The following is a 26165-nucleotide window of genomic DNA, read 5'->3' as shown; positions in this document are numbered from 1 at the left end:
CTTTCCTGGGCGACACGAAGCCCACCGGCGTAACGCAAGTAAGCGCGTTCTGTGCTTCTCATGTCGACCGAGACATGGTCTTCCTCTACGAACGCCTGAGGACTTCCGAGATGTCAACATCTCAGACGTCATCGCGCGCTGTCTTCGCAGCGAGTGTGTCGTGTGCCTGTCCATCGATTTCCGGCGATCGTTGCCGGGACAGGAGGGTGGGAGCTCCAATTCACCACGAGGTGGGACTTTGGGGGCCAGCTGAGCGGTGTACACATGACATCCCGCTGAAATCGACACTTTCCTGATAACCACTAATCATTCCATACATTCCTATGGCAATTCTCTCCGTTCTATCGCCAAATATTAAATTTGCTAGCAGAGCGGCAGGTCGGCGGTAACCCGTGGCGTCGTCGATATTAGTGTGGCGCCGTGCGTCGCACCCGGGACAAAACAGGCACCCGCACACCATCAAGGGGGCCGCTCAGAAAGGCATGGTCGTCGTTGGGCAACTATCAAGGACACCGACGGAATAAAGTCAAAAAGCCAATCCGCGACGGGATCAGGCCGCTAGAGACTCAGAGCCCAAGCCCTCTTCGATATTGGATGAATGCCACCAGGTTGTCTCGCACCTCCTCGCCCCGAATGCGGAGCTCCCGCTCCTTTTTGCGGTCGATACCGCGCACGGCCTTGCGCAGGCCCTCGACGGACCGCACGAGCGTGTCGAGGTAGCGCCCTTGACGAAAGTTTACGTCGTACGGCAGCGTCTCGTCCGAGTATATATCGATGAGCGCGGACGCGGCCTGAAGTAACGGCTCCGTGGGCGTCGGCGGTGTCGCTGATGGCGGCAGGAGCGACAAGAGATACGAGGAGATAGTCTGAAACATAGCGCAGAGAAGAAAATTTCAAGTCAGCCGATGATGCGCACGGACTAGCAGAAACAAAGAAGATGGTTGATACGGAAGAATGGAAGAGCCGATCGAGATTCAAATCATAGCAGCACGACGCTTACCCTATTTGCATCCACGGACTCGCGGTGCTGAGCGAGACATTCCAGGGCACCAATTGTCTTGACTTTCGTGCTGATGTCGGTGGTGGCGCTGCAGAACTGGATGAGGACTTGGACCTGCTCATCCGTCGGGACAAGCGCGCCCTTCCAGATGTTGCCCACGCCCCAGAGCACACCGACGCCAATGTCCCACATCTGCTTACGGCGTTCCTGGCCTGCGCCAGAAATGTCCGTGCCAACCGCTGCAAGGGCATGCCATACGGCATCGAAGACCATCCGGCCATTCTCTGGCGCGAGACCAGACGGCCGGCCTCCCAAGGATGTCGCCATGGAAAGGAAGATGTTATTCAGAGACTCGAGCGCGCTGATATGAATCGCGCCGAGCGCCGAGGATGTTGGTGGGTGTGACGACGGCGAGCCGAGAGGAGGAAACGAGAGTGCGGTTGGGTGCACGAGCTTCAGCAGCGGGGCGACGAGAGAGGTGAAGAACGCTGGTGGCTGCGGCGCCTGCGCGGCTTGCGAAGCCTCGTCAACTGTCATATTGATGTCCTCGGCGTCATCCATCGCTTCGTCGTCCTCGTTCTCTGCGGCATGTATTGTCAACAATGGTCAGCAGGGAGGCTCGATGTGCCGCGGCGCACCTCCGTCGACGCCGTCCGGCGCGTCCGCGTCAGCTTCAGACCCACCACCGAAAACCTCCGGGTCGGGCAGTGTGGCACACATGCCTGTGAGAATCTCCAGAGCGAGCTGGACCGTGCGCAGCCGAGTCTCTATCCGTTCAAGCTCAAGCTCGGAGGCAGTCTTGTGATCGGACTTTGGTGTGTGTTTGAGGGAGAGATTTTCGAGCTGCGGTATTGATTCCTGCGGCAGCCATAGACGTTGAGGGCAGTAGTAACGTAGCGGTGACAATAGGCCTACCTGGTTGTCAATGGCATGCTGAGCCGCTTGTGTGGCCTCTGCCAAATCTATCGACGTCAAAACAGGCTCCAGGGTCGGCAGAACAACATCCCGGTCAAGGTCCACAGTTGCGGCGATGGAAGGGGGCGGTATGGGTGTGATATTCCTCAGGATGCCTACAAGGTGATCTCGGTGACAAGTGGAAACATAAGCGACGCAGAAACGCACCACAGCATAAGACGCGGAAGGCCGAGCCCCTCGCATCAGACGTGTCCTTGTCCTTGCCGTTGAGTTTTGGCGGCATGTCTGTTGAGCGCACGACCGCGAGAAGACATGCCGTGTACTCTGCGTTGGTTCGCACTTCCTCAATGATGGGAGGATTCTCGTCCGTCAGAACGTAGAGACACTGTGCTATTACCATGGATACTCTGTGAGTATCTGGAATAACGGACACACGTTGGTGTGAAACGCAACCTACCCGCAGAAGTCACTGTAGACATCGGCAAGCTGTCCCTGGAGGCAAGGAAGGACATCAAGAACGGCACGAGCGATATTTGGTTGATCGCGTTCAAGGCCTTGTTCGAGGTCTCTCTAGTCTTCATTAGTTCAAGGGACGCATCGCAACACTGCGAAGCAGCTGTACACTTACGACAGGCACCAGAGTATTGTTATCACGTTGTCGGCAAATTCGTAGACAAGCTTCTGCGCGTTCTCGGGCGCAGTCTTTGGCGACGCGAGATACTGAGACAGTGTGCTCGAGATCTAGCGGCTCCATTGTTAGTACCTCAGATATGTCAAGCCAGGGTCGGCGGCGTCACCTTGGGGACAAACGTCTTCAGGGGAGTCAGGATGTTCTTGTTGTACATTTCAGCACAAATGTCATATCCGCCGTCGATACATAAATTCCTGCATGAATGCAGCAACGTTACGGCAAGAGGTTATGCGTATAAATAGTAAAACATACCGTAAAGAACCCGCAGCTTCCACCACAACCTCCTCCTCGCTGTCAGACAACCGCGTAATCAACGCGCCGACAATATTCTTGCCTTGCAGCAAGCGTCTGGTTGAGGGGTCGTTCTGGATGAGATTCGACACGGCGACGCATGCCCATTTGCGTTCCGCAGGGTCCACGCTTTCCATCTGAAACGCATACGCAGTCAACGAAGACTGCGGCGGAGAGATATCTTGAACAGACTCACTTTCTGGATGATCGGGAGGATAGCTTCGCTCTTGGAGGACGAAGCAGACGCGGAAGCCAGTCCCTTTGGTAGGTGAGAATCTGGTACCCTCATAGGGTTATGCCTGCGCATGCTCCGCTTCTTCTGAGACTTGCCCATGGTCGTAAATTTCTTGTCGAGATATTCTATGCGCGCAAGGCGTTTGGTATGTCCGGAAGAAGTTAATTCAAGATCGTGCACAGCCGATTACGAGCCAGAACCTCTAGGATGTCGTAGCAATCGTTCGAGCACAACTGGGAGACCTCAGAGTGCACGTTCCGGCAGCAGCAGGGAGAGTAGATGGCCGTCCAGAGCAGGATGCCCAAACATGCCCGGAACGCGCCAAGGACGAAATTTCTGAGATCGGGGATCACGTGCGCCTGCAGGGAGAAGGTCGGGTAGGCGCGCAATGCAAGCATGCCTTGTTTGACCTTGCTCACAACCTCCTCGACCCTTTGATCCTCGCCTCCACCGAACGACGAGTAAATCTCGTGAGCGCAGTGCTTTTGATGTGCGGAACCGCCTTTGACCGGAGTTTGTAGCATGGATGACGACGACAGCTACTTGTACGGAGACCCCGCGGAGGACGTGAAGCCAGCAGCGGCTGCGGTGCAGACAACCGGTGAGAGTCGGACACGAGAGGCCCTACCATCTTTTCTGTACTTTCCTCTATGAGCGGAATGGAAATTCTCATAATACCTCCCAAACGGTGTGATACTCAGTGCCACAACCGTGAGTCGCTCGCTGTCTACACTGGCTCCAAGTGCAAGCCCTCTCATGCGCATATCACCATGTTAGAATATCCTTGGACACAACGCGGTCGGTATCTGAAGGCCTCGTCGCGAAATTGGAACAGCAAGCTGCGGACGCAGATGAAGACGGTGCAGAGGAGGAGCCGGCGGAGAACGGTGGTCACGATGAGGACGAGGACGAGGACGACAGCGATGAAGTACGTGTCTACTCTACACAATTCTCGCGGTCTGACATACTGAGTGTGTACCATAGGATGTCGAAATTATCATGGAAGAACCTCAATCTCGAAGGTCACTAGACTTGCGGTACGTATGCCGCCTGGGATATCTAGGCAAGTGGCTCGCAGTTGAACTTCCTGCAGACCAAACAGACCAGCCCCACGTTCGACGAGTCAGACTTTCAATACGCCCCAAAGAGGTGCATTGTGATTCCTGTCTACCTTTTGGAGTGTTTGTTCAACTGTCCATGTCACAGCGCAACCACCACCTTCACTGACAACAGAGTACACTCCCCGTGAGCGGGGGACTCTGACCAAGCAATCTTCTACTCCTCAGCCTGTTTCGCAATCGCAGACGCCATTACCACCTGTTGCCGCCACCCCCGGGACGACCGAAAAGCTCGCAGCGGAAGCCGAGAAGCAAGAGTCCAAGGATGCTGGGCCCGATCCCAACACCCTTCCTCCAGCGAAGGCGCCCCCGTCGCATCCTTCAATCAACCCGTCGGCCCCAGGAATGTTCGATGGGCGCTCAATATTGGAGGTTGATTTGAACGCGTTGGCGGACAAGCCGTGGAGGAGACCGGGTTCGGACATCAGCGACTGGTTCAATTATGGCTTCGACGAGATTTCGTGGGAGGCGTACTGCTACAGGAGGCGAGAGCTGGGTGACCTTGCGGGCATGCTGAAGAACAACGTTGTGGTGCGTATTCCCCTCTCGGCGCGTCGTCAGTTCGCATGTTCATTGATATGCGTGTAATGTGCAGAACTTCGCGGGTATGCCCGAAGACCAACTCATCGCCCTCCCACCCGAGGTCCGCACAATGGTCATGGCAGGAGCGACCACCGTGATGGCAGGTGGTGGCGGCGGCGGTGGAGGAGGCGGGATGATGCCCCCGGGCGCAGGCATGAACATGAACGGCGGGCCGATGATGAACCAGATGATGAACATGGGAGGCATGATGAATCCCATGATGGAAATGGGTGTCGGCATGGGTGACATCGGCATGATGCAGGAGGGCGGCGGGGGCGGCGGGGGCGGGCCACAGGGCGGAGGCCAAGGAAATTCCGAGGGCCAAGTCGGTATGGGCATGGGTGTGGGTGAGGGTTTCGGCCCTGGTGGTGGCGCGCCTGGGCAGGGCATGATGGGCATGGGCATGAACCCCGAGTTCGCGATGCAGGTGAGCCGGGTGCGTACGTTTGGCTGATGTGTGGTGTGGGTAAGACTCATTATTTCTCTGTTCAGGACCCGAGTGGGATGGGCCAACAGATGTATCCGGGGATGGAAGGGACCGGTACGCCTACTCCGGTCCCGACTGGCCCGTCGCGCGGTCTCGCGCAAGGTCAGTTCCGCGGTCGAGGCATGCAGCAGGGTTTGGGCATGCGGGGACGTGGTGCAGGTTTTCCTGGACGCGGCAGAGGTACGTAGTTCATTGGCCTTTGCAGGACAGCGTACCTATCCTATGACATAACTAGGTGCCCCGGTGCGACCAGCTTCTCCACTGCCACCAAACGTGCCCACGGGTCCGAGGAATAAGAACAAGTACAAGGACATCGACGGTAGTGCACCCGCCGTCGATGGTCTGGACTACGGTGGAGGTGGAGGAGGTGGTGAAAGAGATCGCAGCGAGCGTAGTGAGCGTAGTGAACGCAGTGATCGGGACCACAAGGACAGGAAGGACCGTGGTACGCCTGACTTGGACGAGCGAGATAGAAGCAGCAGGTGCGTAGTCTTCTGTGTTATGCGAGATGGCCGCTTACGCTGGCATGATGTATGACAGGAAGCGGAGAGGCTCTCCCGGAGAGCGGGAGGAGAGTTCTAGGAGTTCGAAACGGAGATAGTTCACGTTCTTACCTGCTTCTACATGTATCTTGGCCCATTCCGTGTACAGCATTTATTCATCACGGTTGTGTCCCTCGCGTCATGACAAGCAGGGGTTGGTTCGCGAATATATGCGGGATTAGATGGATGTATACAATAACGCAGGGCGAACCTATAGACCCTCTATGAAGGAGGAGCCTCCGCCTGACCGTCCTGGCCCTCCGGCTCCAAGCTCTTTTTGAACCCCTCCAACGTCCTCGCCAGCTTCCCGCCGCTTGCCTCGCTAAGCACCATCGACAGCTGCGCCGCCGGGGCACTGAGCAGCCCGACAATCTGCGCCCTCAACGCGTCCAGCGTCGGCAGCTCCGCTACGCTCTGCACACCCTCCGTCATGAGCAACCGTCCCTCGATGATGGCCCCCAGCAACTTGAGGTCTGGCACGGGTGTCGGCCGCTGTCGCTTCGGCCTCCTCCCAGGCACGAACGCAGCCTCCGCCGCCTTCTTCTCGTCGTCGATCTGCTGCTGCGTCTTCGGCTGGCGCGGGGGCACCGCTCGTGCGAGTGCGCGCAGGACCGCCTTGAGCTGTGGTGGGTCGAGGGAGGGGAAGGAGAGGACTGCGAGGGAGCCGGTGATGGTCTTCGCGAGCTTCTTCCGCATCTCGTGGTCGAACTGGTCCTTCTCACGAAGCGCGACGCCGAAGACGGACGTCCGGAGGATGGTGAACGTCGGCTGGTCGACGGGGGGCGGCGGTGGTGTTGTTGGTGACGGGGCGGTGAGGGAGGTGGTCTTTGCGTGCTTCGTCACCGCGGCCGTGATGTCAGCGCGCAGCTTGATGAGACGGTTGGCGGAGAAGTCGACATGCTCGAAGAGGAGGAGGGGCGCGGTGGAGGTGGACTCGAGGAGGCGGGTGTATTGGTTGTAGAGGTACGTCTTGCGCTCCGAGTAGATTCGCGGGACAGTCTTGCGCGGGTAGAGTACCGGAGGCTTCAGCGACGCGGCATACGTCCGCGAGGGGATAAGCACTGGCCGAGGGATGGGTAGTCGAGATGCTGCGCCCAACATTGCGTATGCCGTCGTCGACGTCCAGGTCAGCGAGGCGGGACTGGTGCAGAGCGCCTGAGACGCGCGCTACAAGAAATTCGGTATCTCGTTTTGGAAGGCGCAAAACGTTCCCAGGTGCCTTAGCCTGCAGGACCCGGGGAGTTGACAACGACTACAGCGAGTAGATAATAACTGAGTGCATCGCAATGTTCACTTGGTTGGTTTCGCTCATGATTCATAGAAAAGCGGGTTAACAACTTTGTTGGCGACCTCCCCCGGATCCCGGATGGCCCGCAGAAGCCGTAAATAAACAACGCGTAGTAACCACACATGTACACCAACCCGAACGTGCATTTCAAAACATCGCAAGACCACATTCTTGCGGGAGTATTTTTACATTTCAGTACACATCTGCAAAACCGAGTCCTGGCAATTCATCTCTGCAATGTCCGATACTGCCTCCCCATTATTCGAGGCTTGATATTCTCAGCGACTTCTCTCCTAGAGCAACACCGGCACGCAGCCAATCGAGATCAGGCCGCCCTGCAGTACGACAAATACCGTCAAAGGCACGTCTCAGGAAACATCAGAAGACCCAGAAGCACGAATACATACCACGTTGTTGTTCGAGCAGCAAACCACGTTGGCGGAGCAAGCGTCGCCGCTGCCCACGCCAATGACCGTGATCGGGGAGCAGTTGAGGCCGAGGAGGACGTTGAGGTCGCTCAGCACGATGCCCAGGAGCCCGAGGAGGAGGGTGCCTCCAAGGGAGCTCGCCTGTTCGCGACGATAGATGGTCAGCTCGAGAGGCCTGGGGAACGGAATCGTAGGGGCTCACGCTTTCGACGCTCTTGCAACACTGCAGGTCGCCAGTGCTGCACTGGCTGGCGCTGGTGACCGTCGACGCGGGCGCGGTGACTGTCACGGTGGTCGTCTTGCTCGGGGGAGGGGATCCACCCGGGTAGGCGACCGCAAGGAGGGAGAGGGAGAGGAGGAAGTAGAAGTAGGTGAGGATGCGAGCGAACATCACGTTTGGTTTTGGGTAGTTTGACTCTGCTGAGGCTGAGGTCTGTTGGAGCTGAGTGCTGAGGATTCGACTGCCGCGAGTGATCCTTCGCTTATATGCTAGGAGCGCATGGGCCTGTCGTGGTCGCGGTAGTATGTCTAGAGCAGAAGACGTACGGCGGGTGCAGAACTCTGCGCACCCGTGCGGCCTGATTGCAGTAGACCTACCCAGAAACCCGTCGAGGAGCCGTGGAGTGACATGAAGGAACGAAGGAGGGCCAGTAAAGCGGCGGAAACGTGCTTGGACCTAACGAGACCCACAGCAATGTAACCCTCGCGTCGACACAACGCGTGCAGACGGGGTAACTGAAGTCAGGTGGCGGGGAGGGTGGTCTGCCTGCAACGACAACTATGTTTAACAGGGCAGAACACCATGCAATCCGGAATGAGCGGGACTTATCCGTTCGTCTCACATTACCACGTATAATGAAGGCGGGAACGGACAAATCATCGGCCGCGCGCCCACCGAGGTCGCTGCTCCACAACCGCACAATTGCTGAGTAACGCAGACTCGAGAGGCAGGACACAGACCTCATAGGATGTTGTCGCGGCTGAGCTGGATCCCAGGGTACCTTGTGCTTGACAGCGGCTTCTCTTCGTGTCTTGGGAGTGGGTAACGCCGCGGGCTTACCGGACACATGCCCCACCCCACTATCGCCGCAGCACCGCCCAAGCCTAAACCCATATGCGCATGGGCGATGGTAGCTTCGCTCAACTTCTTGTCGAGGATGCCTACGTTTAAGAATCTGGACTTGTGGATGAATGTGGCCCGGTGTCCGCCGAGCTGCAGCCCCAGAGGAGACATGGTCGCCGGTTGCATCGATGAGGCTGGCGAGCACCGTATGGAGCAGATCTTGAGGAAGGAGTGGTCGTTCTGCTTGTGCTTTCGTACTGTGTGCTGTATAGCACAAGTTGTACAGATGCCCCGGTGGAGACGCTGAGTCGATGCCCGTCCTCTGCATACGCGTCAATCAGTACTTTCGCCTGACAGTGTGCCCGGTGCTGACGACTTACCGTCAGTGAACCAACGATCTCCCTTCAACCCATCACTCTTCCTAGCCATGAGGGCCATATTCGGTCACGATACCGATACCCCGACGGAACCATAGCCAGAAGAGCCTTCAAGTCAGTCACACGACCTGCATCGCATCATTGCTCAATGAACGCGAGAAACGAATGCCCATCGTCGGCCGTCACTACCGAGCAGCGCACCCGGAGGACAGTTGTCGTGATAGGCCTGGGTCCAGTGTACCTTGTGCGTCTTGACAGCGGCCCCCATCAAATATCAAAAAACTCGCCGAGCAGGTTCCACACAATCGCCGCTCAACGGCCGAATCGACAGTGGAGTTCGTTCCGGAGACGGTCGTGTTACTCTAGAAGCAGTGGGTTAGTGTCATATGCGGCGTGGAGCAATCGTGAGGGACAGACCAAGCCATCGTTGAGAGAACGGTGTATGAACAGCACGATGGCTAGTCACCCATATAATTCGCACGTGCATAGCCACTGGCACTCGCGCACCGGCAATGAGAGGGGACAAATACGACATTTAGCGTCACGAGACTATACCAGTACAGTTCCGAGCAAGAATACACTGCATAGATCTTCTTCATTCAGCATCATTCCTTCTATACGTCCCACCAGCAGCATAACAGCTGGTCGGCATCACTCGTCCTTCTCGGGGATGACCTTGTTCGAGTGCTGTCCGGGTATTCAGTAACAGGCCGCATAAGATGGCGCCGACCTAAGACGCACCTTGCTGCTGTCGAAACCATCAAGACCAGCGGCAACACGGGTGCCTGCGACTAACGAACTCCAATCGAGGACGTCGAAGTGCGCGTTTCCTACTCTTGCTTGGCTGGCGTGCAGTGCCCTTGCAGTTAGCATGTGTTGGTGGGCAACGTCCTAACGCTCACGCGGTCAATGACATAAACTTTGTAGTTCAAACATGAATGGAAGCGTACGAGTGCAGGCATAGGTGAGTCCATCTCCGTCGCAAGCTTCCGTATGTGCGCGGAGTCCTTGAGACCGCCGTCAATTGCGAAACCCTTGCTGCCGTCGAACTGGTCATGCAGCATCTTCTCGCCGTAGGCAACCAGTCTGCAAGTGAGAGATGATGGTCAGCACATATATTATAGACATCGGTATGGCATAGTGCTGACGGGGGAGCAGGCATCAGGTCCTTGATCAATTGGTGTACCAGTGGCGCACCAATGCCGGCCTTCTCGGAGAGCGTAAATACCTCGGCGAGGAGCTCAAGAGAGCCAAGAATCATAGCGTTACCGATAAGCTTGAATGTCGGAGCTACCACGATGGGATGAGATGATGCTCGCACGACGCTTTTAGAAACACACCTTTCTCGACATTCCCGCCCAGATCCATGACCTTCCTTCCCACTGCGGGATGAAGGATGTACGCAACCTCCTTCTTTGAGCGATAGTCGCCCGACATGATGATGATAAGCTGAGCTGCTGCGGCCGCTGCTGGGGCGCCGAATACCGGGGCGGCGATGAAGTGTGTAGAGGGCACGCCGGAGAGCAGTGTGTCGAGTTCGGCTGTAACAGGGTCAGCCTCAATCAGCAGTGGCAAGAGCGGGGCTCATACCGGCAAGAGTAGGGTATGTGGTACTCGTCTCGACAAAAATCTTGTTCTTGGTGGGTTTGTCTGCCTACGCGCATACGTTTGCTGAGCGCTGAGGTACAAGATAGTCATCTGAGCGGCGGACATACCTGGAGAGCCTTTGCAAACTTGTGATATACGCTTCTCACAACGTCGTCATTGGCGAGATTGGTGAAGATGATGTCGCACTCGGTCGCGATCTGCTCTAGCGAGTCGGCGACGGTAATGAGCTCGTCTCCGAGGTCTCTCGCGAGATCGTCGGCCTTGGACTTGCTACGGTTCCACACCATTATAGGTAGGGGGGCCTGTGTGTGCTGTTTGCGCCAATTGGCGAGGTTTGTAACCATGGGTGAGCCCATCGCGCCAAGTCCGCAGAAACCGATCTGGAGATCATGGTGTCCTGGGGTGGTCGGGCGGGAGAAGGGGTTTAGGTCGGAGTGCTGGTGCTGGACGTGGAGGAGATGTGCGTGGGGCGGCCTGTCCATCGTCTGCGGTAGTGGTCGTGGTCGTGGTCAGTGGACAAGATGAGGGCGGGAGGACACGGTCAGACTGAGATTCAGGACCAGAATGCCGTGAATGGAATGCGTCATAGACAGGGCACGTGGGCTTTCCCCGCGTTGTTTGACTCTGTTGACGCGTTTAGGTGAGGAAGCGCCGGTGGACGGCGGCACGTGGCAAGGCGCGGTGGGATGGCAAGGTTCGCTGGTTGTGGTCGACTACGGCCACCTTACTACTCCTCCTCCTCCGAGTGCTGGCCACGGCCTGCCCACACACCTCTCGCCTGCGATGCAGGCTTACCCGCAGGCCTTTGGGCAGCCCAACAAGGGCACGCTCGTCCCCGGCCAGTCGATCACTGTCAACAAGTATACTGTCGTAGTCGAGCGCTACCTCAGTCAAGGTCCGTCGTTGCTACATCGCCCAGCCATCTCAACCCGACCCCCCTTCAGGCGGCTTCGCCCACGTCTATCTCGTCAGGACCGCACAGCCGGTCTACAATACTACACACCATGTTCTTAAGCGCATCGCGGTCCCAAATGAAGCCATGCTTTCGGAGGTCAAGAAGGAGGTGGACATCATGGTGAGTAGTCAATTACTACGGTCGTCCAAACGACCTTCGAGAGACTTCAAGCATTGTCCGCGGAGAAGCGAAGCTCATGCATGCATGCTCTTGCGAATTGATCACGGTGATTGTTCGCGTACGTGCTATGACCGGGTCGCGCTTCATCAGGTCACTGTGCGGTCGTAACGGGGACATGGCAGTGGGTTCTCATCGACGAGTCTGACCCCCTGCCGTGCTGCTGTTGTGCTCGTTCCACTCCCATTACCTCGATCGCCGGGATGCATCTTATTGCATAACATGTTACTCCCGCGATCCCGTTTACTGGAAATCCGACCCGCGTCCACTCTTCCTAGAGGTTGCTCCAGGCTCTCCTCAGAGCAATCAACGGACTGTTGCGCACGAGGGGCGTCTATGTTGGAGGCACAAAACAAGATGCGTTTATAGCATCAATTGGACGCTCTCTCGCCGTGTTCCTGGGCACATTACCTCTTGGCCTCGTGCAATACGAACCATCGTGCTCCCCCTTGCTGTTGAGCACGCACTTGCGTGCTCCAGTGATTGGAGGTGAAGCGACAGGTCAACCAGTAGACACTGTTGCATAGCGGCGCGAGTGGATTGGTCGCCGAGTGGGAATGCAACTGTAGGGCGACGACTGGTGAACGGACAGATATGATGCCGTCATGTTTCTGAACTTCGTGCTCATTACTGTCACTAACTCGTGGAACACAGCGTATTCTCAAGGGCCACCCTAATATCGTCTTTCTCATCGATGCTGCGTGGCATCGAATGGCGAACGGCACATACGAGGTCTTCATCCTCATGGAGTTCTGTCCCGGGGGAGGCATCATTGACATGATGAACCGCCGTCTCCGCGAACGTCTCACTGAGGCCGAGATCCTCACCATTTTCGTTGACGTCTGCGAAGGCCTCGCAGCCATGCACGCACTCAAGCCACCCATCCTCCACCGCGACCTCAAGGTTGAGAACATCCTCCAATCGTCCCCGACATCATACAAGCTATGCGACTTTGGCAGTGCTAGCCCCGTCCAGAAGGTGCCGGCAAACACGCAGGAGCTTCGCATGCTCGAAACCGATCTCAACCGACATACTACGCTGCAATATCGGGCACCCGAGATGATTGACGTTCACCTTCGCCGACCTATCGACGAGAAGAGTGACGTCTGGGCGTTAGGTACGTATTGTGCCACATGTTGACCGATGTTGACCGAGGTGAATCGTGACGTCTCTGTGTCAGGCGTGCTTCTTTACAAGCTCTGTTACTACACGACCCCATTTGAGGAACATGGGCCTCTCGCGATCTTGAACGTACAGTACAAGATCCCACCATATCCCGTATACTCGGCCAACATGAACAGCCTGATAGGTAGGTCTTCTCATAAAAACAACAAACTTGTGCTTGATTGACACTGTTACAGGTTCGATGCTGAAAGAGCATGGAGCGCAGCGTCCCTCCGTCTTTGAGATCCTCCAACACGTCCACAACCTGCGTGGCACGAAATCCAAGTTCCACTACAACATTCCTGTAAAGGAGCCTCTCTCGCCACGCTCGCTGCAACCGCCGCTCCAGGCTCTGTCACCGAACATTGCCGCCAACCCTCTCGACGACCTCGTCTCGTACAAGTCGCAGCAGGTCCCTCCAAAGAACGCTGGCGTGGAGGCTCGCGAGAAGGTGCTCGAAGCGATTGCACCTATGCGCCGTGGACGACCGCCACAGGGTGGCAAACCTCCATCACGCCCTGCCAGTCCGGAGAAGCCGGTGACTTTCGAAACGAAGTTCGGCGACGAGGATGACCGCGCGTGGAAGGGGCTGCGGGCTGCGCGGTCTGGACTTCCCTCTCTCGGCGCGGACTCTGCGTCTCTAGCCAACAAGGGCGACACGGACGCTTGGAGCATCGGCTCGCGTCAGTCAGCACAGAAGCCGGACGCGGGCGACTCGCGACGCGCGTTTGACAGTGACTTCTCTTCGAGCTTCGGGAGCAAGTTCTCTTCTCGCTCACCTCAACCTCCACCCAGTAAGCCAGTCGAGGGGACCTCGTCTGGGTTCGGGACCGGGTTTGGAGATGCGTTCGAACCATCTAAGGTTGCGTCGGCATCGGCGTCGTCATCGCAGTCTCAGTCTCAGTCCTCGTCTCGCCCTCCACTTCAACAACAGCCGTCGCGGTACCGTCAAAGCCGAATAGGCAAGGACGCGTTCGATGGTTTGGGCTTCTCCTCACAGCCGCAGGCGCCCACACTCGGCGAGGCTCGGATGAGCAGGACGGGTCTGGCGAGCTTCGGATCGTCTTCGGCGTCGTCAAGCACTCCATACAACCTCGTGCCTCCCTCCGGCAGCGGTGGGCTCGGGACTTCGAACACAACATACCACCCGCCGAGTATTCATGCATCGCGACCGACACCATCACCACAACCCTCGTCGCAGCCTCAAGCGCAACCACAGTCGGCCAACTTGTCTCCAATACCTCCTCCGTCACAGACGTGGCGACAACATGTGCAGTCCACTTCTCAGCCACAAGAAGGCTTGTCTGCAGAGGAACGCTTCCCGTCGCTCGAGGATCTCGACCGGACGTTCGGTTCGCCATCACCAGGGGTCTCTACCGCGGAGAAGGTCCCCTCTATGCCATCGCGTCCGGCCGACCGACCGCCCTCGCGCAGCAGCTACATGGGTGCTGCGGGGCACGGCACTGGCAATCAGGGTCTCACCGCACCAGGCGGCGTAAAGGGACGATTCGACGGTGTCCGCTCGCAACAAGTCACCGGGACGGCCATGCGCGAAACGCGCGTCCCAGGCTCGCGCCAGTCGACATTCCTCCGCAACGTCGAGTCGGTGCAGACGAAGACCGAGGACGGACCCAGCAAGCAGTCGCAGGCACAGCCGCTCGCCAGCCGGCCGTCGCTGACGCGCAAGCACAGAAGCTCGGTGTCAATGAAGACCACGGCACAGGCTCAGCCTGACCTCTTCTCTGGTCCGGATCCGAATGCCCCGTCGCCCCCGTCGCTGCCCCCGCGACCCCGTGCTGAGCCGCACGACTGGCTTACGGGCACGGACGAGCCGATGGGTGGGCCTCTGGGCTCGCGCTCGACGGGCCTCTCCCTCGCACAGGCTCAAGGGGCGCAACCTGTCCTGCGGGACTCCCCAAGCAAGCGCGCGAGCTATATCGAACGCTCGCCTGTCGCGCTGCAGAAGCCACTTGAGGCGGAGAATGTGCCCGCTCCATCGCCCATGCCGCAGGCGCAGTCGGCCGTGACGGAGCTCGAGCGCGAGTGGAACATGGCGCTGGATAGGCTGGACCAGATCCCAGCTGGCAAGTCCGAGCGGGAGCGGAGGGAGAAGGAGCGGGCCAAAGAGAGGGAGAGAGAGAAAGAGAAGGAGAAGAAGGACAGAGAGAAGCGGCGGTCGCGGTCAAAGTCCAAGTCCCCTGCGCCGGCTGCGGCGGTGACAGCGACTAAGGCGTTCATCACGCGCAACGACGTGAGTACCGCTGGGCTTGGGTTGCAAATACCCACCAAAGGGACCACCAGCACTGGTGCCCGGCAGAAGACGACCCCGTCCCCTAGTGGGCTTACCGACAACTGGAGCCCGGTGTCGTCCCCCAAGCGGGATCGGACGCGGACGAGATCAAAGCAGGGCTCGATGTCGTCGAGCGGGGACGAGGAACCAGAGGACGTGAACGGGTACATGCAGAAAGGTGGGGTGGGCGAGAAGGCGGACGAGCTCGGGAAGGTCGCCTCTAAGGGCAGAATGCAGTTCAATGGCTCTGCGATGGTGCCTCCAGCGGACGGCCAGCGGAGGCGGAGAACGAGGAGTAAAGGCCGGCAGAGCTCGGTGCATGACCTGGTGGACTTGTGGGGTGGAGGTGTCGAGAAGAGCAAGAGCCCGACGGAGCGTGCCCCGTCTGCGGCTGCCGGCAAGCGCAACTCGGTCATCGTACCGGCATCGACGATGAAGCCTCCACCACTGACGAACAAGCCGAGGTCGTCCTCTCCGCAACAGATGCCGCCACCCCCGTCCCCGAGCAAGCACTCGAAGCAGGCATCTTCTATCCAGCAGTCGACAGGTAGGTCGCGACGGCTGCCTATACCCCCTGCTGCGACGCCGGAGCCGCCGACTTCTACTGGTCGGTCACGGCCTGCGTCGATGTTCATCGCCCCCGTGTCCGCATCCCGGTCGACCCCGGGTGAGCTGGGCATCCCCTCGTCCACTGAAGCTGCCGCGTCCTTCGCCCAGCAGGCGCTCTCCCCTCCTGATACCCCGCGCTCGCGGAAAGGAGTCAGACGAAGCTCGATATCCGACATGGTGCAGCACTACGAGACGATTGGAACCAAACCACTCGCGCCTTCGAAGCCCGCCGCGCTCTCGTCGCTGAAAACGCAGACGCATCAGAGCAAGCCCAGCACGGCGTCAGATCTCGCTGTCCCATCGCCCTCGTCAGCGGCGACGCGGTTCCCGAAGCTGTCACCCACGAGCTCCCCCGTGCTCACCAAGGCCAGCCTGGCTGTGCCTGAGGATACTGGTCGGTCGCAGTATGGACGCGACTTCGCAAAGCATAGGACGTCGCCGACGGGTTTGCCCTCACGGTCGTCGCCCGTTGGCCGTCTCGAGACACCATACTCGAGTTCGTTCAACCCCAGCAGCTCGTCGGCCCAAGGGCAGGCACCAGTGAACGGCCTCCCGTCGCGCCGCTCCCCCCTCTCCGTCGAGCCTTCGCGTGACCAGCCGTCGCGTGCATCTACACGCGGAGATATCGGCCTGGGCCCGCCTCCATCGCCGAAAATGGAGCGCAAGGTGTCAGGGTCGGCGAACCTCGAGGTGGCGAGCCAGAACCCGAACCTGCGCTCGCCGTCGCCCGAGAAGCCGTACCAGGGCGTGTCGAAGTTGATCGATAGGTGGCAGCGCGCCGTGGACGAGACGGCCCCTGCGGGCCTGGCAGGACCAGGAGGTGCCCGACGGGGAGGCGTGCCGCCACGGGGGGTGGTGAGTGGGGGTGCTGGGCGTGGTTGATGAACGATGGGGCTCGGGACGTTTGGGGACGTGCTGTTGGGGTCCCTTACCTTGGATTATGGAAGGACAAACACACATGGAGAACCGTTGATAGCAAGTCAAGTTACTCATAACGCATTATCTCTGCCACGTTCGGCGGTTGCTCTCGCTCACTCGCTAAGATTAAGTTAGTGGTACTCAGCCGTTTAGTTTACATCTTGCCGTATGTAGGTGATTCGAATATTGTATACGAGTTACGGGCGTGTGGGCGTGCTGGTTGTTACATGTAGGCTGGCTATAGCATTCTCGGAAAGCAAGAGTAGAGTGTCGGTAGGATACATGGTATAACTTATGCGAACCGGGGAACGGCAAGAAGGAAATCCCAGCGCGTGTCATCTAACAAAGATAATCAAGAAGATCCTGCAAAAAAAAGTTAGTTGCTACATAGGGGAGCGCCAGATGGACTCACTGAGCGGTGTTGGATCACCGACCCAACAACAGCTCTCGCGCCACGTCTCGTCCGCGGCCATGCTCCCACGTCTCTCCGTCCGCAGGGTACACGTTCCCCTTGACGAGGTCCGTGTCTCCTGACAGGCCGAGCTGGACGGCGGCTGCGTCAGCGCGGGCGATGTTGGAGTGGTTCGGGTGAATGAATATGCTGTCGGGTTTTGACCTGGAGCGGGGGCGGTTGGGGCGCGAGGGAGGGTAGGAAGAGCTTGCCTCAGAGCTGGAGCGGTCATCCATGGGTGAGGGGAGGAGGGGCTCCTTCACATGCTCAGGGCTGCGAAAGCGTGAGGTGTGGGTGTGGGTTGTTATCTCAATGGGAAAGGGACGTACTCGCGAGAGTTGTGTGGGGCAAGGTCCAGGTACTCAATGACGAACTGGCCTGCGGCAAGGGTGGTAATCTGGCCGAGGTGAGCCTCGGGGCATGCACGGGGTTGGGTAACAGCACTTACAGCTACAACAATTAGCCTTGACCACAACAAATGTATCAGGACACTGTCATGAATAGAGAGAGCAAGTACTCACCCGAGGCTGAACGTCATCCCGATGAGCATGTACAACCTGGGAGCGCGCCCGTCATTCAGCAACTCATGTCCGCGACACGATATGCTAGCCTTCCGTCACTCCGAATATACGCACAGTCTGTCAAAGGTGACGAGCCAGTAGAGGCATGATCGCCACAGCGCGGTGCCAACGCGGGATTGCCTTCGGGACGAGAACGGGTTCCACTTTTTCGATATGGCATAGGTCAAGACCCTGAAAGCGTACTATTCTTGAGCGGAGGTCCCTTACAGGTGGAATTGTACGTCTCTCACCTCTCAGAAAGACAGATGAAGATAGTGAGGATGGATGCGAGGCAGAAGGACCAGGCGGAATCAAGGTGGAGGCCGTCGACAAGAACATGCTCGCCTAGAAGTCCGAAGTGAAGGTGATCCTCCCACCCGCCTTCCATCGTGCCGGCGCGCGTGTCTCAGATGTGAATATCCCGGGTTCGTCGATGCCGTCCTCTCTTTCGTCCTCGGCGTGCCAGGACGCAGGTGTAGTCTGAAGTAGCAGGTGGTGGGTGTGTGAATAGAGCTAAGATTAGGTTGCAGCCGTACAGTATACTTAGCAACAGCTCCGCAACATCCGATATCCGATTTCCTCGGAACGGTTGTCGGGACGCCCTTGGACTGCGCGCAGCGTCTACTACATACTTGTTGCCCTCAAACGGTAAGTCTGGGTCGTAACAGTTCGTAGCATTCACCGGACTGAGGCTATGGATACAGGTCATACAAGGGGGTTGCATCTACTATGGTGATTGTCCTGTCTCCATCTTCACTGATGGCACCGCGAGTCTTCGCTGGCAGTATTCATATACTCAGGGCTTGAAACCCTTCTGCTTGAAATGCCAGTCAATGCTAATGACACCCTCGTCCAATGATGCGCCCAAAACTTTGAAGAGAGAAGGGCTCATGTCTATCACCATCCCAGGTCAGAACACCGCTAGGTACATAGAAGGCAGCCAAGCTTACCGAGGTCACCGGAACCACAGCCTGGGCACTCATCTCGTACAAGACCGAAGGCATGCTTGCCGTTCTTCTTGTTGACGATCTCAACAAACTGCGGACCAGGGTTGGTAAAGATCGTTCAGTACGCTATGGGGGAAGGTAGCGTGCTTACCTGGTCGCAGTTACCACCGCCACCAAACCTCGAAGACGAGATGGCGACTATGTGGTCGCTGTCCACATTGACCTTGCCGCATGCACCAAGTCCGACGGCGAAGAAGGTGCCCTGTCAAAGCAGTGAGCTTTGGTTGGGCCATCAAGTGCATAGTAAACATACCCTCCCGCTATGGGTAATGCGCTTCTCGAGCATCTCGGGAGTTGCAGGAGCAGGGGCTGCCAACGCGGAGCTGACCAGAGCAAGAGCAAGAACAAGATACGTGAAGGGTGCCATGGACTCTAAGATGATTGTGGGGAAGCGTGAAGCACAGAGAGACTGCCGCACAGCAGTGACGAGAGCGAAGACAGAACAGAAGGATATCGTACAGTAGTCGGTGAATGCTAGACGTTCGACGTCCAGGTGAGCTGACCGCGCTGCGAGAGTGGCTGGGGAGCACGGCGGCAGCTGCGCGTGCTTATATAGGGATCCCGAGAACAATACCAACATGTTTTGACGTGCCGGCGGTACCTGGACTCGGATGCCGCCCGTCTCGGCAACAGGAAACCATTGCAGAGCAAGGAGACTCAGAGCGCTGTTCCGTGAGTCGCCTGCTGGCGAGTCGCCGATGGACTCGGGTTGACTAGACGGGACCAGAGCCGGAGGGGATTCGTCTCAGGAGGTGTGAGAATCAGCGCACGATGGGATGGCCGCTGGATACCACCGCATCCGAGTTCGATGACCATGGGCAGCCGCTGCTGGTCACTTTGGTCATAGCGGTACATTGCTCTCCGGGTGATGAGCGATCGGTGACTGACAATGTACTGCGTCACCAGAGCGTTCCACACGGAATAAGGTGTCATATACCGACCGTTCGGTTTAAAATCTCGAGAGCTCTACTCAAGTTCACCTCCAGGTTGCTGAACCTTCGTGTTAAGTGAGCATGCACGGGCTACCCCCGAAAGTGTGTCATAGGCCATCAGTTGGGGGTATATGCGTGATGCGCACGCTCGTCGTTGCACGACCGTGACACCATCCCCCGAAGTCGGTGCTGGCAAGATGGTGTTCCTAGACATCCAGGAGAACATCCGCGCGGTTTCAGAACGGCGTTCCTGGCGCTTTTGATGGTCACGTCGACGGTCTAGTACGCGACCTCCGAATCGCAAGTCGCAAGTCGGTCCAGAGATATGTATCGGGTCCATGCGAAAGCCGCAAGGACAGATTGTCAGAAGTCTAATAGTCGGAATATTGGTGCTTCTTACACACCTGTCCCACATCACGAGATAGTCTTGGCCAGGTGTCAGTGCGATGCACCATGCGGGCGGTAGAGTTAGACAAATTCGCCAACACAGACGATATCGCCGAGCCTTGCTATGCACAGAGCAGCGGTCCTGCCGCTCAATCTGAGGCTGTACATGTGCGTTCGCCGGAATGGTGGTAGTTAGAGAAGGAGAAACAGCACAGCTTCCAACCTTCCTGTGATCCGTGGTATTGACCGGCGCCTCGAGGGGCACCACTACTAAAAGATCATGTACCGTACAAAACAGCAAAGTCCTACCATAACAATGCGTGTCCAAGTGCAGACGCGAAGAAGAAGGTATGCGTACTTACAACCAAGCCTCGACTGCTCCCGCAGAGCCCGATCGAGAGCCAGACTCGGAGTCCTTGCGTTCTTTGTATTTTCGCAAGGCCTCCTCCGCCTTCTTCTCCCTCCACTCGCAGCCGTCCCTGTACTCGCATGTGCTATGTGCCGAGGCCGGCGTCAGCGCGGTTTTACTAGAGAGATGGCTTGGAACGTACATGCAGCGCCGAGTAAGCTCGACATCGACACCCTCTGGCGGCCTCTCCCCGTACCACCACGCAAGGATCCTCGTGAGGTACTCGTCCAAGAATGCATCGTCCACCTCAAATTCCTTCGTGCCAATGATCTTCGCCTCCGTCTCTAGTTCCGCTGCCGTCATGTCCTCCTCGTCCGAAGATTCCTCTGCAGCGGGGGAGGGTGACGATGGCGCGGTCTTGGGCAGCAAGTCTCCCGAATGGTCTTCATCCACCGCGTGAGGCTTTTTCGCACCGGGTTCCTCGGCAGGGTGGGAGGTTCCGTTGGTAACGGGCTCGGGTGTGATGTCCTGGGAAGCCGGCGAGTCACCCATAGCGTCGCCATCGACAGGCTGTCCAAGCACCTCCTTCAGCGCAGGAGTCTCATCAAACCGCGACAACAGGGATTGCTGCAGCGCCCAAGCGAGCTGTGGATCTGCAGCGAGGGTCTCGGAACTCGAGTGCACATCCTTCTCGCCACGCTCAAGCTCGTTCTGCGAAGACTCCGTGGCAAACGAAGACATCTCCGAGATCGGCGGCCCAAACGGATGCGTAAGGAGCCCCAGATCCCCGTCCACCGCCTTCCCGGAGTGTACGGAATCCTTCAAGCTCTCGAAGATTGCCCGTGCGAGGTCGTCGTCCCCGCCATGCCCAGGCTGCAGGTCGCTGACGCTCGCCTGGATCGCCGCGGCGAGGTCCTGCGCTTCTTGGTCTGAGAGCGACGTCGCCTGGCCGACAGACTTCTGTTTGCCCTTGCCTTTACCAATGCGATGATGCTTTCTGGGTTGCGACCGATAGACGAGCGTCAGCGTCCTGTCGATGCCGGTGACGTTCAACGCTTCGACGGCGTGCCTCCACGCTGCTGTGAGGTCGTCTAGACAGGATAGGCCAGACAGGTACGGGCTCCCTTCAGAAGAAGTGTTGTCTGAGGAAGGAGACAACCCCGCCTGGCCCATGAATGACTCGGAGAATTTGCGCTGTGGGTTCACTCCTGCTCGCTCCCATAGTACTTCAAACTCGAGCTGTTGAAAATGGGGGATGGTGGGCTCGGTGGTCGCGAGGAGATTGCTCAGGAGTCTGTGGTAGAGCATCAGCTGGATACGGGACGCGTATGTGTCCTCGTCCGGGGGGAGGGTAGGCCGTATCCGCGTCTTTGTGTCAGAAAGATGCAAACTATAACAAGTTGTGCCCGGTATAGCTTGCTCCTTTGTATTGAGTCCGGGGAGCGGATTCAAAGCTGGAGGGGGAGTCGATGGCTCGCCGTTGTCTACAGACATCGCAGAGTCGTTTCGATCGACCTTCGATGGGGTGAAGAAGCTCGTGATCTGTGGCTGATCTGGGTCGGCTTCCTGGCGACTCTTCTTCGAGCGTGACTTCCGTGGAGTGTGAGAGGAAGAACGCTTGTTAGGGCTACTTCTTGAAAGGTTGAGCTCAACAGGAGGTGGTGGATCCGATGCCTGGGCGGGTGTTGATGTTGGTTTCCGGACAATCTCGTCCTGAAATCGTGTCAGCGACCATCATGTCAGTGACAGATGTAACACGCACAATGATTCCAGTAACGACCTGGTTATGAACCATGCCAAACACGGGCATTTCTCGCTGACAAAAGTAACTTTAGTAAATGGGTAGACATGGCGAATCAACTTGATCATACACAAAGGCCCTGGTCTAATAAGGTTTGTAGCGACACAAGCATATTTACGAGGCTGCGAGATATACATCAGACATCGTGTTCATTAAAGGTCACTGTGTAGTTGCGGAAGAACGCACCGTAAAGCCCAACGTTCCTCCGCGGTTGTAATACTGACGGGAACCGTCTCAGGCTGGATCTCGCGTTCAAGTACTTTGTGTACAGACTGTGATACAGAGGTTAGGCTCAATGTAACTTTCCCATTTGTGCACCTACCCGGCCGCGCGTTACAGTGCGGTCGTTCATCGCAGCCACTGTTGGAGCTACCGTGATTTTTTTCCCTTCTTCGGTTACGAATGACTGTGGCCGGTCAGCGAGCTTCTTGTATCGCTTCTGTCGCAAGCCGTAGTCGAACTGAACCTCACACCTAGAAAACATCATCTCAGAGACACACATGCCGTCCAATGAGGTAACTTAACCCACCACGAAGGGCCTGCAAGATCGGTCACCGACAGTTGCCGGTTCCAGCTGCGAAATTGTTCGTACGGGCTGCGCTTAGATTTAGCAGCAGCACGCCCCCTAGTAGCGTCCTTCATATATCGAGAGGAAGAGGTGTCAGCGTTCGCAGCTCCCTCCACGGCAATTTGTATGCGAGGACCTCCGTTTCCGCCGCCGCGGTCTCCTCGTCCAGTACTTCGCCCGTCCGCTCTTTCGGGTCCGCCTCCCGAGGGTCCGGCGTGTACCGCAGGAGCTGCGGCCAGCTCTGGTGAAGAAAATGTGGCCGCGTGTGCGCGTGCAGCAAGAAACGCGTCGATCTGCAAGAAGTCGTCCGCCGTGAACTCAGAGAAATCATATTCGTCATACTCGTCGGGGGACGGAGGAGAGACGCGTGCTGGATCCCGGATGGCCAAATCGACTGATACTTGAGTTGAAGTAGTAGTGTTGACTTCCGATGTGCTGTCCTGCGCGAGTGCGCGGGCTGCGGCAGCGTCGATGGCTGCGAAGTCTTCAGGGTTCACAGGGAGATAGTACGCGTCGTACTCGTCCGGTTCAGACATGCTAAATCACGATTGCACGGTGAGTGCAGCACACAGCTCTCAATCGCAGTGTTCACTTACTATCATCAGCGTTTTTGGAGGTGCTGGTGGAGGTTAAGGACCATCGTGGTGGTGGTCGGGCAAGCTAGAAATGTTGAACCGAACGCGAGGCGCGTCGCGACTAAACTCATCGAGTCATGTGAAGCGTCTCGAGACGCCCAAAAGTGGCAATTCGAGCATGTCTAACTTCCAGATAACCGCAATGGCGCAACACACCTGGCGGAGAACATGAGGCCGGACAGATGAATCTGGCGATTCAATCTCAGCCGAAGCCCGGAAGTGAAGGTGTAATGGTTGCCGTGACGTTCGACATGTCCAACACTGCAGTGCATCACCACTGTGCATGCAGGACGTAGGCCTAGAAGTCAATCAGTCGTTGCGATCGGGTATTGAAGGATGCGTAGTTGTAACGAGCTACAAAGTTAACAAGGCATACATAACACAGTGTCCAATATATACTACTATATTCTACCATCCTCATCGTACCGCGGAGGCGCCTCGTCCATGAAAACCTGCATCTCGTTCTGCTCCCGCAACCGCGCAACCTCCTCCTGCAGCGCCGCGACCTGCGTACGGAGAATCGATACCGTCCCGTTCGAGGCGACGCTCGGGGATATAGGCGCGTCAACACTGTGCGCCGGGGGAACGGGCAGCGTACGTGTCGCGTGCACGCTTGAGCGCAGAGGCGACTTCTCCGGGATGCTAGGGTGCACGCGCGAAGAGGGTGGCGACGACATCGAGGAGTCCGTCCGTGCGTGGCTTGGGGGGTCCACGAACGGATCTGTGGTAGCTGGACTCGGAGACGTCACTGGGGACGCATATGGCAGTGAAGATTGAGCTGGGGATGTCCCCGAGGATGTACTCCGCGAGCGCAGCGAGGAGGGCACAGGGAGGGGGCGCAGCCCGGCATGACTGCTGTCAGATCGCTGCGATTGCCCAGCCGTATCCGCCGTGGAGGCTCGCGACGAGTAATCGGAGCCAGGCGCCGCTGCGTTTTCGAGTTGCGTGTTGATGTATCCCGAATGACTCGCAGTACTCGCCGTCGGGTTGATCTGGTACGCAGCAGCGTACTCCGAACGCGAGAACCCAGACGAACTGGGGGCAAACACGGACCCCTCCCCTGCGATATCGTACACCGACCCGGGGAGTCCCGTTGCCTGCGCACCGCTACCTCCGGAGCGGGGTTCATAGGGTCCAGCGGTGACCAGAGCGTCGCTGGCGTCGTGCATATGGTGCTCAGGTGCTGCGACAGCGAAGGAGGCCGGCTTTACCAATTCCTGATTCCTCCGCTTTCGCAGGAGCCATATGAGAAACACCAGGACGACGATGACGATGACGCCGCCTACAACGCCGCCTGCTACAGCGCCAACAGGGAACGAGGAGTTGTCCTGGGTGATATGAGCGGCTGCGATGGTCGAGGAGGGTGAGCTAGAAGATGATGATGACGATGCAGTCGAAGGAGCGGAGTCGCCGCTTGTTGCGGTGTTCGAGTCAGACAAGGAACTGGTGCCAGAGGAAAGAGTGGAAGTTGAGCCGGTTGATGGGAGTACCGAGAGCGAAGATGAGCTAGTCGTAGTGGACGAAGTTGTGACGGGCTGAGTTGTCGTCGTCGTGGAAGTGGTGGTAGGGGGAGCAGCCGCCGTTGTCGTCGTCGTTGTGGATGACGGCGGAGGTGTGGGATCGTCCTCGGTGAACGTGTAGACGATGTAGTCGAACAGAATGAGGGAGGAGTTCGTGTCACCCGCCGCCTCGATGACAAGCGTATGCTGCTTGTTCGCGAGGTTCGCGTTCGTGTACACGGGCACGTCGTACTGAAACGCAGAGTCCGAGGTCGGAACGTGCACATACGAGCCCACCTGCTCGCCGTCCAACGAGAATGTGAGGCTCGTGTACGTGGTGGTGTACGGAACGGTGTTCGCAATAACATTGTAGACGTACACGGCTGTCCCAGTGAACTGCGCAGTAACGAGCAGCGGCTCCGCGTCATTTGGAGAATGCGTCGCGTCGTGCCATGTCCCGCCGAGGACGTGGTCCGGGTCGAGCTTGATGAAACACCCGTCGCACGTCGCGCCCTGCTTCCACGCTGCCGGGGGAGAGTACGTGGGCACCACACCCGTCACGCTGTCTCCCGTCTGGTCATCGATCGTCCTGTTGACCGAAGATGCGGATGCGCAGGATGCGAGTGCTGTGATCAGGAGAAGGGCGGGGAGGGACCTCAGCCTGCACTGGGTGGATCTTGAAGGGGGATGGAAACAATGTCGGCACCGAGAATCGACCATCCGGCCACACGCCAGCTATCTGTTCTGCGAGAGTGAGAGTCTGAGAGTTAGTGCGACCGGGAGAGGACGGGAGAAGCCCGGAGGAGACTCACACAAGGTGGAAGAGTGCAAAGGTGCATGGACACTCTGTCCGGGGGCAAGCTCGCAGTCCCCTCAGCCATGGATGCTCATCAGGACGGCATGCGGTCATGGATCTGTCAACGACCATCAAGAAGGCGACATGTATCATTGTTGATAGAAGATTGGGGTACCTTGCAGGCTCGGCCGAATGCATGTAACATTGATCACTGACCTAGAGCTGGCTGCGGCTAAAAGAGTAAGTCTGTTTGTTGTGAGTCTGATCGTCCTCGCCGCACACAGTCAGGGCTTAGAAGCTTACATAAACTGAGCACCGTATCGCCCTGGGATGATGGCGTGACGGACGTACTTCCGATCGTACATGAGAGAGCGCCAGCAGAACCGGGCACCTGAGATTGAACCGGTTCAGCAACACAAGCGAGATACATCGCCGCGTTCGA

At 57.7% G+C, this 26165-nt stretch overlaps 10 protein-coding genes across 10 annotated transcripts; 2 read left to right on the top strand and 8 right to left on the bottom strand.

Annotated features, from left to right (window-relative positions):
- Positions 1–247: 247 nt before the first annotated feature.
- On the bottom strand, positions 248–3430 carry L226DRAFT_528998 (ARM repeat-containing protein). The gene is made up of 10 exons (XM_067679507.1): positions 3094–3430; positions 2859–3034; positions 2713–2800; positions 2544–2656; positions 2373–2485; positions 2123–2305; positions 1916–2070; positions 1639–1858; positions 1001–1581; positions 248–866 (listed from the first exon to the last, which is right to left on the bottom strand). Exons 1-10 carry the CDS (start codon positions 3229–3231, stop codon positions 567–569), a joined length of 2067 nt encoding a protein of 688 aa, XP_067543443.1. The 5' UTR covers positions 3232–3430; the 3' UTR covers positions 248–566.
- A 111-nt stretch (positions 3431–3541) lies between these two features.
- Positions 3542–6039, top strand: L226DRAFT_528997 (Fip1-domain-containing protein). The gene is made up of 11 exons (XM_067679506.1): positions 3542–3602; positions 3654–3733; positions 3834–3843; positions 3910–4060; positions 4117–4169; positions 4226–4281; positions 4339–4781; positions 4846–5268; positions 5325–5499; positions 5555–5801; positions 5860–6039. The coding sequence occupies exons 2-11, from the start codon at positions 3655–3657 to the stop codon at positions 5918–5920; spliced, it is 1698 nt and encodes a 565-aa protein (XP_067543442.1). The 5' UTR covers positions 3542–3602; position 3654; the 3' UTR covers positions 5921–6039.
- Positions 6040–6083: 44 nt separating this feature from the next.
- On the bottom strand, positions 6084–7009 carry L226DRAFT_498060 (mitochondrial 54S ribosomal protein uL10m; the record flags this gene model as incomplete). The annotated part of the gene is made up of 1 exon (XM_067677647.1): positions 6084–7009. Exon 1 carries the CDS (start codon positions 6960–6962, stop codon positions 6084–6086), a length of 879 nt encoding a protein of 292 aa, XP_067543441.1. The 5' UTR covers positions 6963–7009.
- A 246-nt stretch (positions 7010–7255) lies between these two features.
- On the bottom strand, positions 7256–8412 carry L226DRAFT_549433 (fungal hydrophobin). Its single transcript, XM_067682679.1, has 3 exons — positions 7780–8412; positions 7557–7718; positions 7256–7484 (listed from the first exon to the last, which is right to left on the bottom strand). The coding sequence occupies exons 1-3, from the start codon at positions 7966–7968 to the stop codon at positions 7443–7445; spliced, it is 393 nt and encodes a 130-aa protein (XP_067543440.1). The 5' UTR covers positions 7969–8412; the 3' UTR covers positions 7256–7442.
- Positions 8413–9480: 1068 nt separating this feature from the next.
- Positions 9481–11200, bottom strand: L226DRAFT_476327 (NAD(P)-binding protein). Its single transcript, XM_067676705.1, has 7 exons — positions 10733–11200; positions 10608–10671; positions 10358–10558; positions 10166–10307; positions 9968–10103; positions 9759–9908; positions 9481–9704 (listed from the first exon to the last, which is right to left on the bottom strand). The coding sequence occupies exons 1-7, from the start codon at positions 11105–11107 to the stop codon at positions 9669–9671; spliced, it is 1104 nt and encodes a 367-aa protein (XP_067543439.1). The 5' UTR covers positions 11108–11200; the 3' UTR covers positions 9481–9668.
- A 208-nt stretch (positions 11201–11408) lies between these two features.
- L226DRAFT_549431 (uncharacterized protein) lies at positions 11409–17063 on the top strand (the record flags this gene model as incomplete). Its single annotated transcript, XM_067682678.1, has 5 exons — positions 11409–11520; positions 11570–11700; positions 12412–12874; positions 12938–13066; positions 13119–17063. 5 exons carry the CDS (start codon positions 11409–11411, stop codon positions 16700–16702), a joined length of 4419 nt encoding a protein of 1472 aa, XP_067543438.1. The 3' UTR covers positions 16703–17063.
- Positions 16854–18253, bottom strand: L226DRAFT_528993 (uncharacterized protein). Its single transcript, XM_067679505.1, has 7 exons — positions 18001–18253; positions 17825–17941; positions 17711–17746; positions 17638–17653; positions 17519–17586; positions 17151–17462; positions 16854–17101 (listed from the first exon to the last, which is right to left on the bottom strand). The coding sequence occupies exons 1-6, from the start codon at positions 18135–18137 to the stop codon at positions 17165–17167; spliced, it is 672 nt and encodes a 223-aa protein (XP_067543437.1). The 5' UTR covers positions 18138–18253; the 3' UTR covers positions 16854–17101; positions 17151–17164.
- Positions 18254–18545: 292 nt separating this feature from the next.
- On the bottom strand, positions 18546–19123 carry L226DRAFT_565391 (uncharacterized protein; the record flags this gene model as incomplete). Its single annotated transcript, XM_067683795.1, has 4 exons — positions 18546–18643; positions 18700–18787; positions 18848–18958; positions 19010–19123. The coding sequence occupies 4 exons, from the start codon at positions 19121–19123 to the stop codon at positions 18546–18548; spliced, it is 411 nt and encodes a 136-aa protein (XP_067543436.1).
- Positions 19124–20433: 1310 nt separating this feature from the next.
- L226DRAFT_565390 (uncharacterized protein) lies at positions 20434–23329 on the bottom strand (the record flags this gene model as incomplete). Its single annotated transcript, XM_067683794.1, has 7 exons — positions 20434–20569; positions 20627–22137; positions 22187–22240; positions 22296–22347; positions 22412–22497; positions 22548–22698; positions 22755–23329. The coding sequence occupies 7 exons, from the start codon at positions 23327–23329 to the stop codon at positions 20434–20436; spliced, it is 2565 nt and encodes an 854-aa protein (XP_067543435.1).
- A 372-nt stretch (positions 23330–23701) lies between these two features.
- L226DRAFT_607915 (uncharacterized protein) lies at positions 23702–25982 on the bottom strand. Its single transcript, XM_067685866.1, has 3 exons — positions 25899–25982; positions 25740–25841; positions 23702–25671 (listed from the first exon to the last, which is right to left on the bottom strand). The coding sequence occupies exon 3, from the start codon at positions 25645–25647 to the stop codon at positions 23830–23832; it is 1818 nt and encodes a 605-aa protein (XP_067543434.1). The 5' UTR covers positions 25648–25671; positions 25740–25841; positions 25899–25982; the 3' UTR covers positions 23702–23829.
- Between the last annotated feature and the right edge of the window lie 183 nt (positions 25983–26165).

The sequence above is a fragment of the Lentinus tigrinus genome (genome assembly GCF_003813185.1).
Source record: "Lentinus tigrinus ALCF2SS1-7 unplaced genomic scaffold L226scaffold_1, whole genome shotgun sequence".
Classification (NCBI taxonomy): domain Eukaryota; kingdom Fungi; phylum Basidiomycota; class Agaricomycetes; order Polyporales; family Polyporaceae; genus Lentinus; species Lentinus tigrinus.
The sequence above is the reverse complement of the archived record's forward strand: the minus strand, read 5'-3'. Positions and strand labels throughout refer to the sequence as shown.

Coding starts and splice junctions, on each gene's coding strand:
- L226DRAFT_528993 (XM_067679505.1), bottom strand. CDS start 18,137: ATGGAAGGCGGGTGGGAGGATCACCTTCACTTCGGACTTCTAGGCGAG. Junction 17,942..18,000: donor TTCATCTGTCTTTCTGAGAG/GTGAGAGACGTA, acceptor GTACGCTTTCAG/GGTCTTGACCTATGCCATAT. Junction 17,463..17,518: donor GCCCCACACAACTCTCGCGA/GTACGTCCCTTT, acceptor ACGCTTTCGCAG/CCCTGAGCATGTGAAGGAGC.
- L226DRAFT_476327 (XM_067676705.1), bottom strand. CDS start 11,107: ATGGACAGGCCGCCCCACGCACATCTCCTCCACGTCCAGCACCAGCAC. Junction 10,559..10,607: donor CACATACCCTACTCTTGCCG/GTATGAGCCCCG, acceptor ACCCTGTTACAG/CCGAACTCGACACACTGCTC. Junction 9,705..9,758: donor ATGGTTTCGACAGCAGCAAG/GTGCGTCTTAGG, acceptor ATACCCGGACAG/CACTCGAACAAGGTCATCCC.
- L226DRAFT_528998 (XM_067679507.1), bottom strand. CDS start 3,231: ATGGGCAAGTCTCAGAAGAAGCGGAGCATGCGCAGGCATAACCCTATG. Junction 2,657..2,712: donor TGAAGACGTTTGTCCCCAAG/GTGACGCCGCCG, acceptor TGGAGCCGCTAG/ATCTCGAGCACACTGTCTCA. Junction 1,582..1,638: donor GCCGGACGGCGTCGACGGAG/GTGCGCCGCGGC, acceptor TACATGCCGCAG/AGAACGAGGACGACGAAGCG.
- L226DRAFT_528997 (XM_067679506.1), top strand. CDS start 3,655: ATGGATGACGACGACAGCTACTTGTACGGAGACCCCGCGGAGGACGTG. Junction 5,269..5,324: donor TCGCGATGCAGGTGAGCCGG/GTGCGTACGTTT, acceptor TTCTCTGTTCAG/GACCCGAGTGGGATGGGCCA. Junction 5,500..5,554: donor TTTTCCTGGACGCGGCAGAG/GTACGTAGTTCA, acceptor TGACATAACTAG/GTGCCCCGGTGCGACCAGCT.
- L226DRAFT_607915 (XM_067685866.1), bottom strand. CDS start 25,647: ATGGTCGATTCTCGGTGCCGACATTGTTTCCATCCCCCTTCAAGATCC.
- L226DRAFT_549433 (XM_067682679.1), bottom strand. CDS start 7,968: ATGTTCGCTCGCATCCTCACCTACTTCTACTTCCTCCTCTCCCTCTCC. Junction 7,719..7,779: donor GTTGCAAGAGCGTCGAAAGC/GTGAGCCCCTAC, acceptor CGTCGCGAACAG/GCGAGCTCCCTTGGAGGCAC. Junction 7,485..7,556: donor GCTGCTCGAACAACAACGTG/GTATGTATTCGT, acceptor GTCGTACTGCAG/GGCGGCCTGATCTCGATTGG.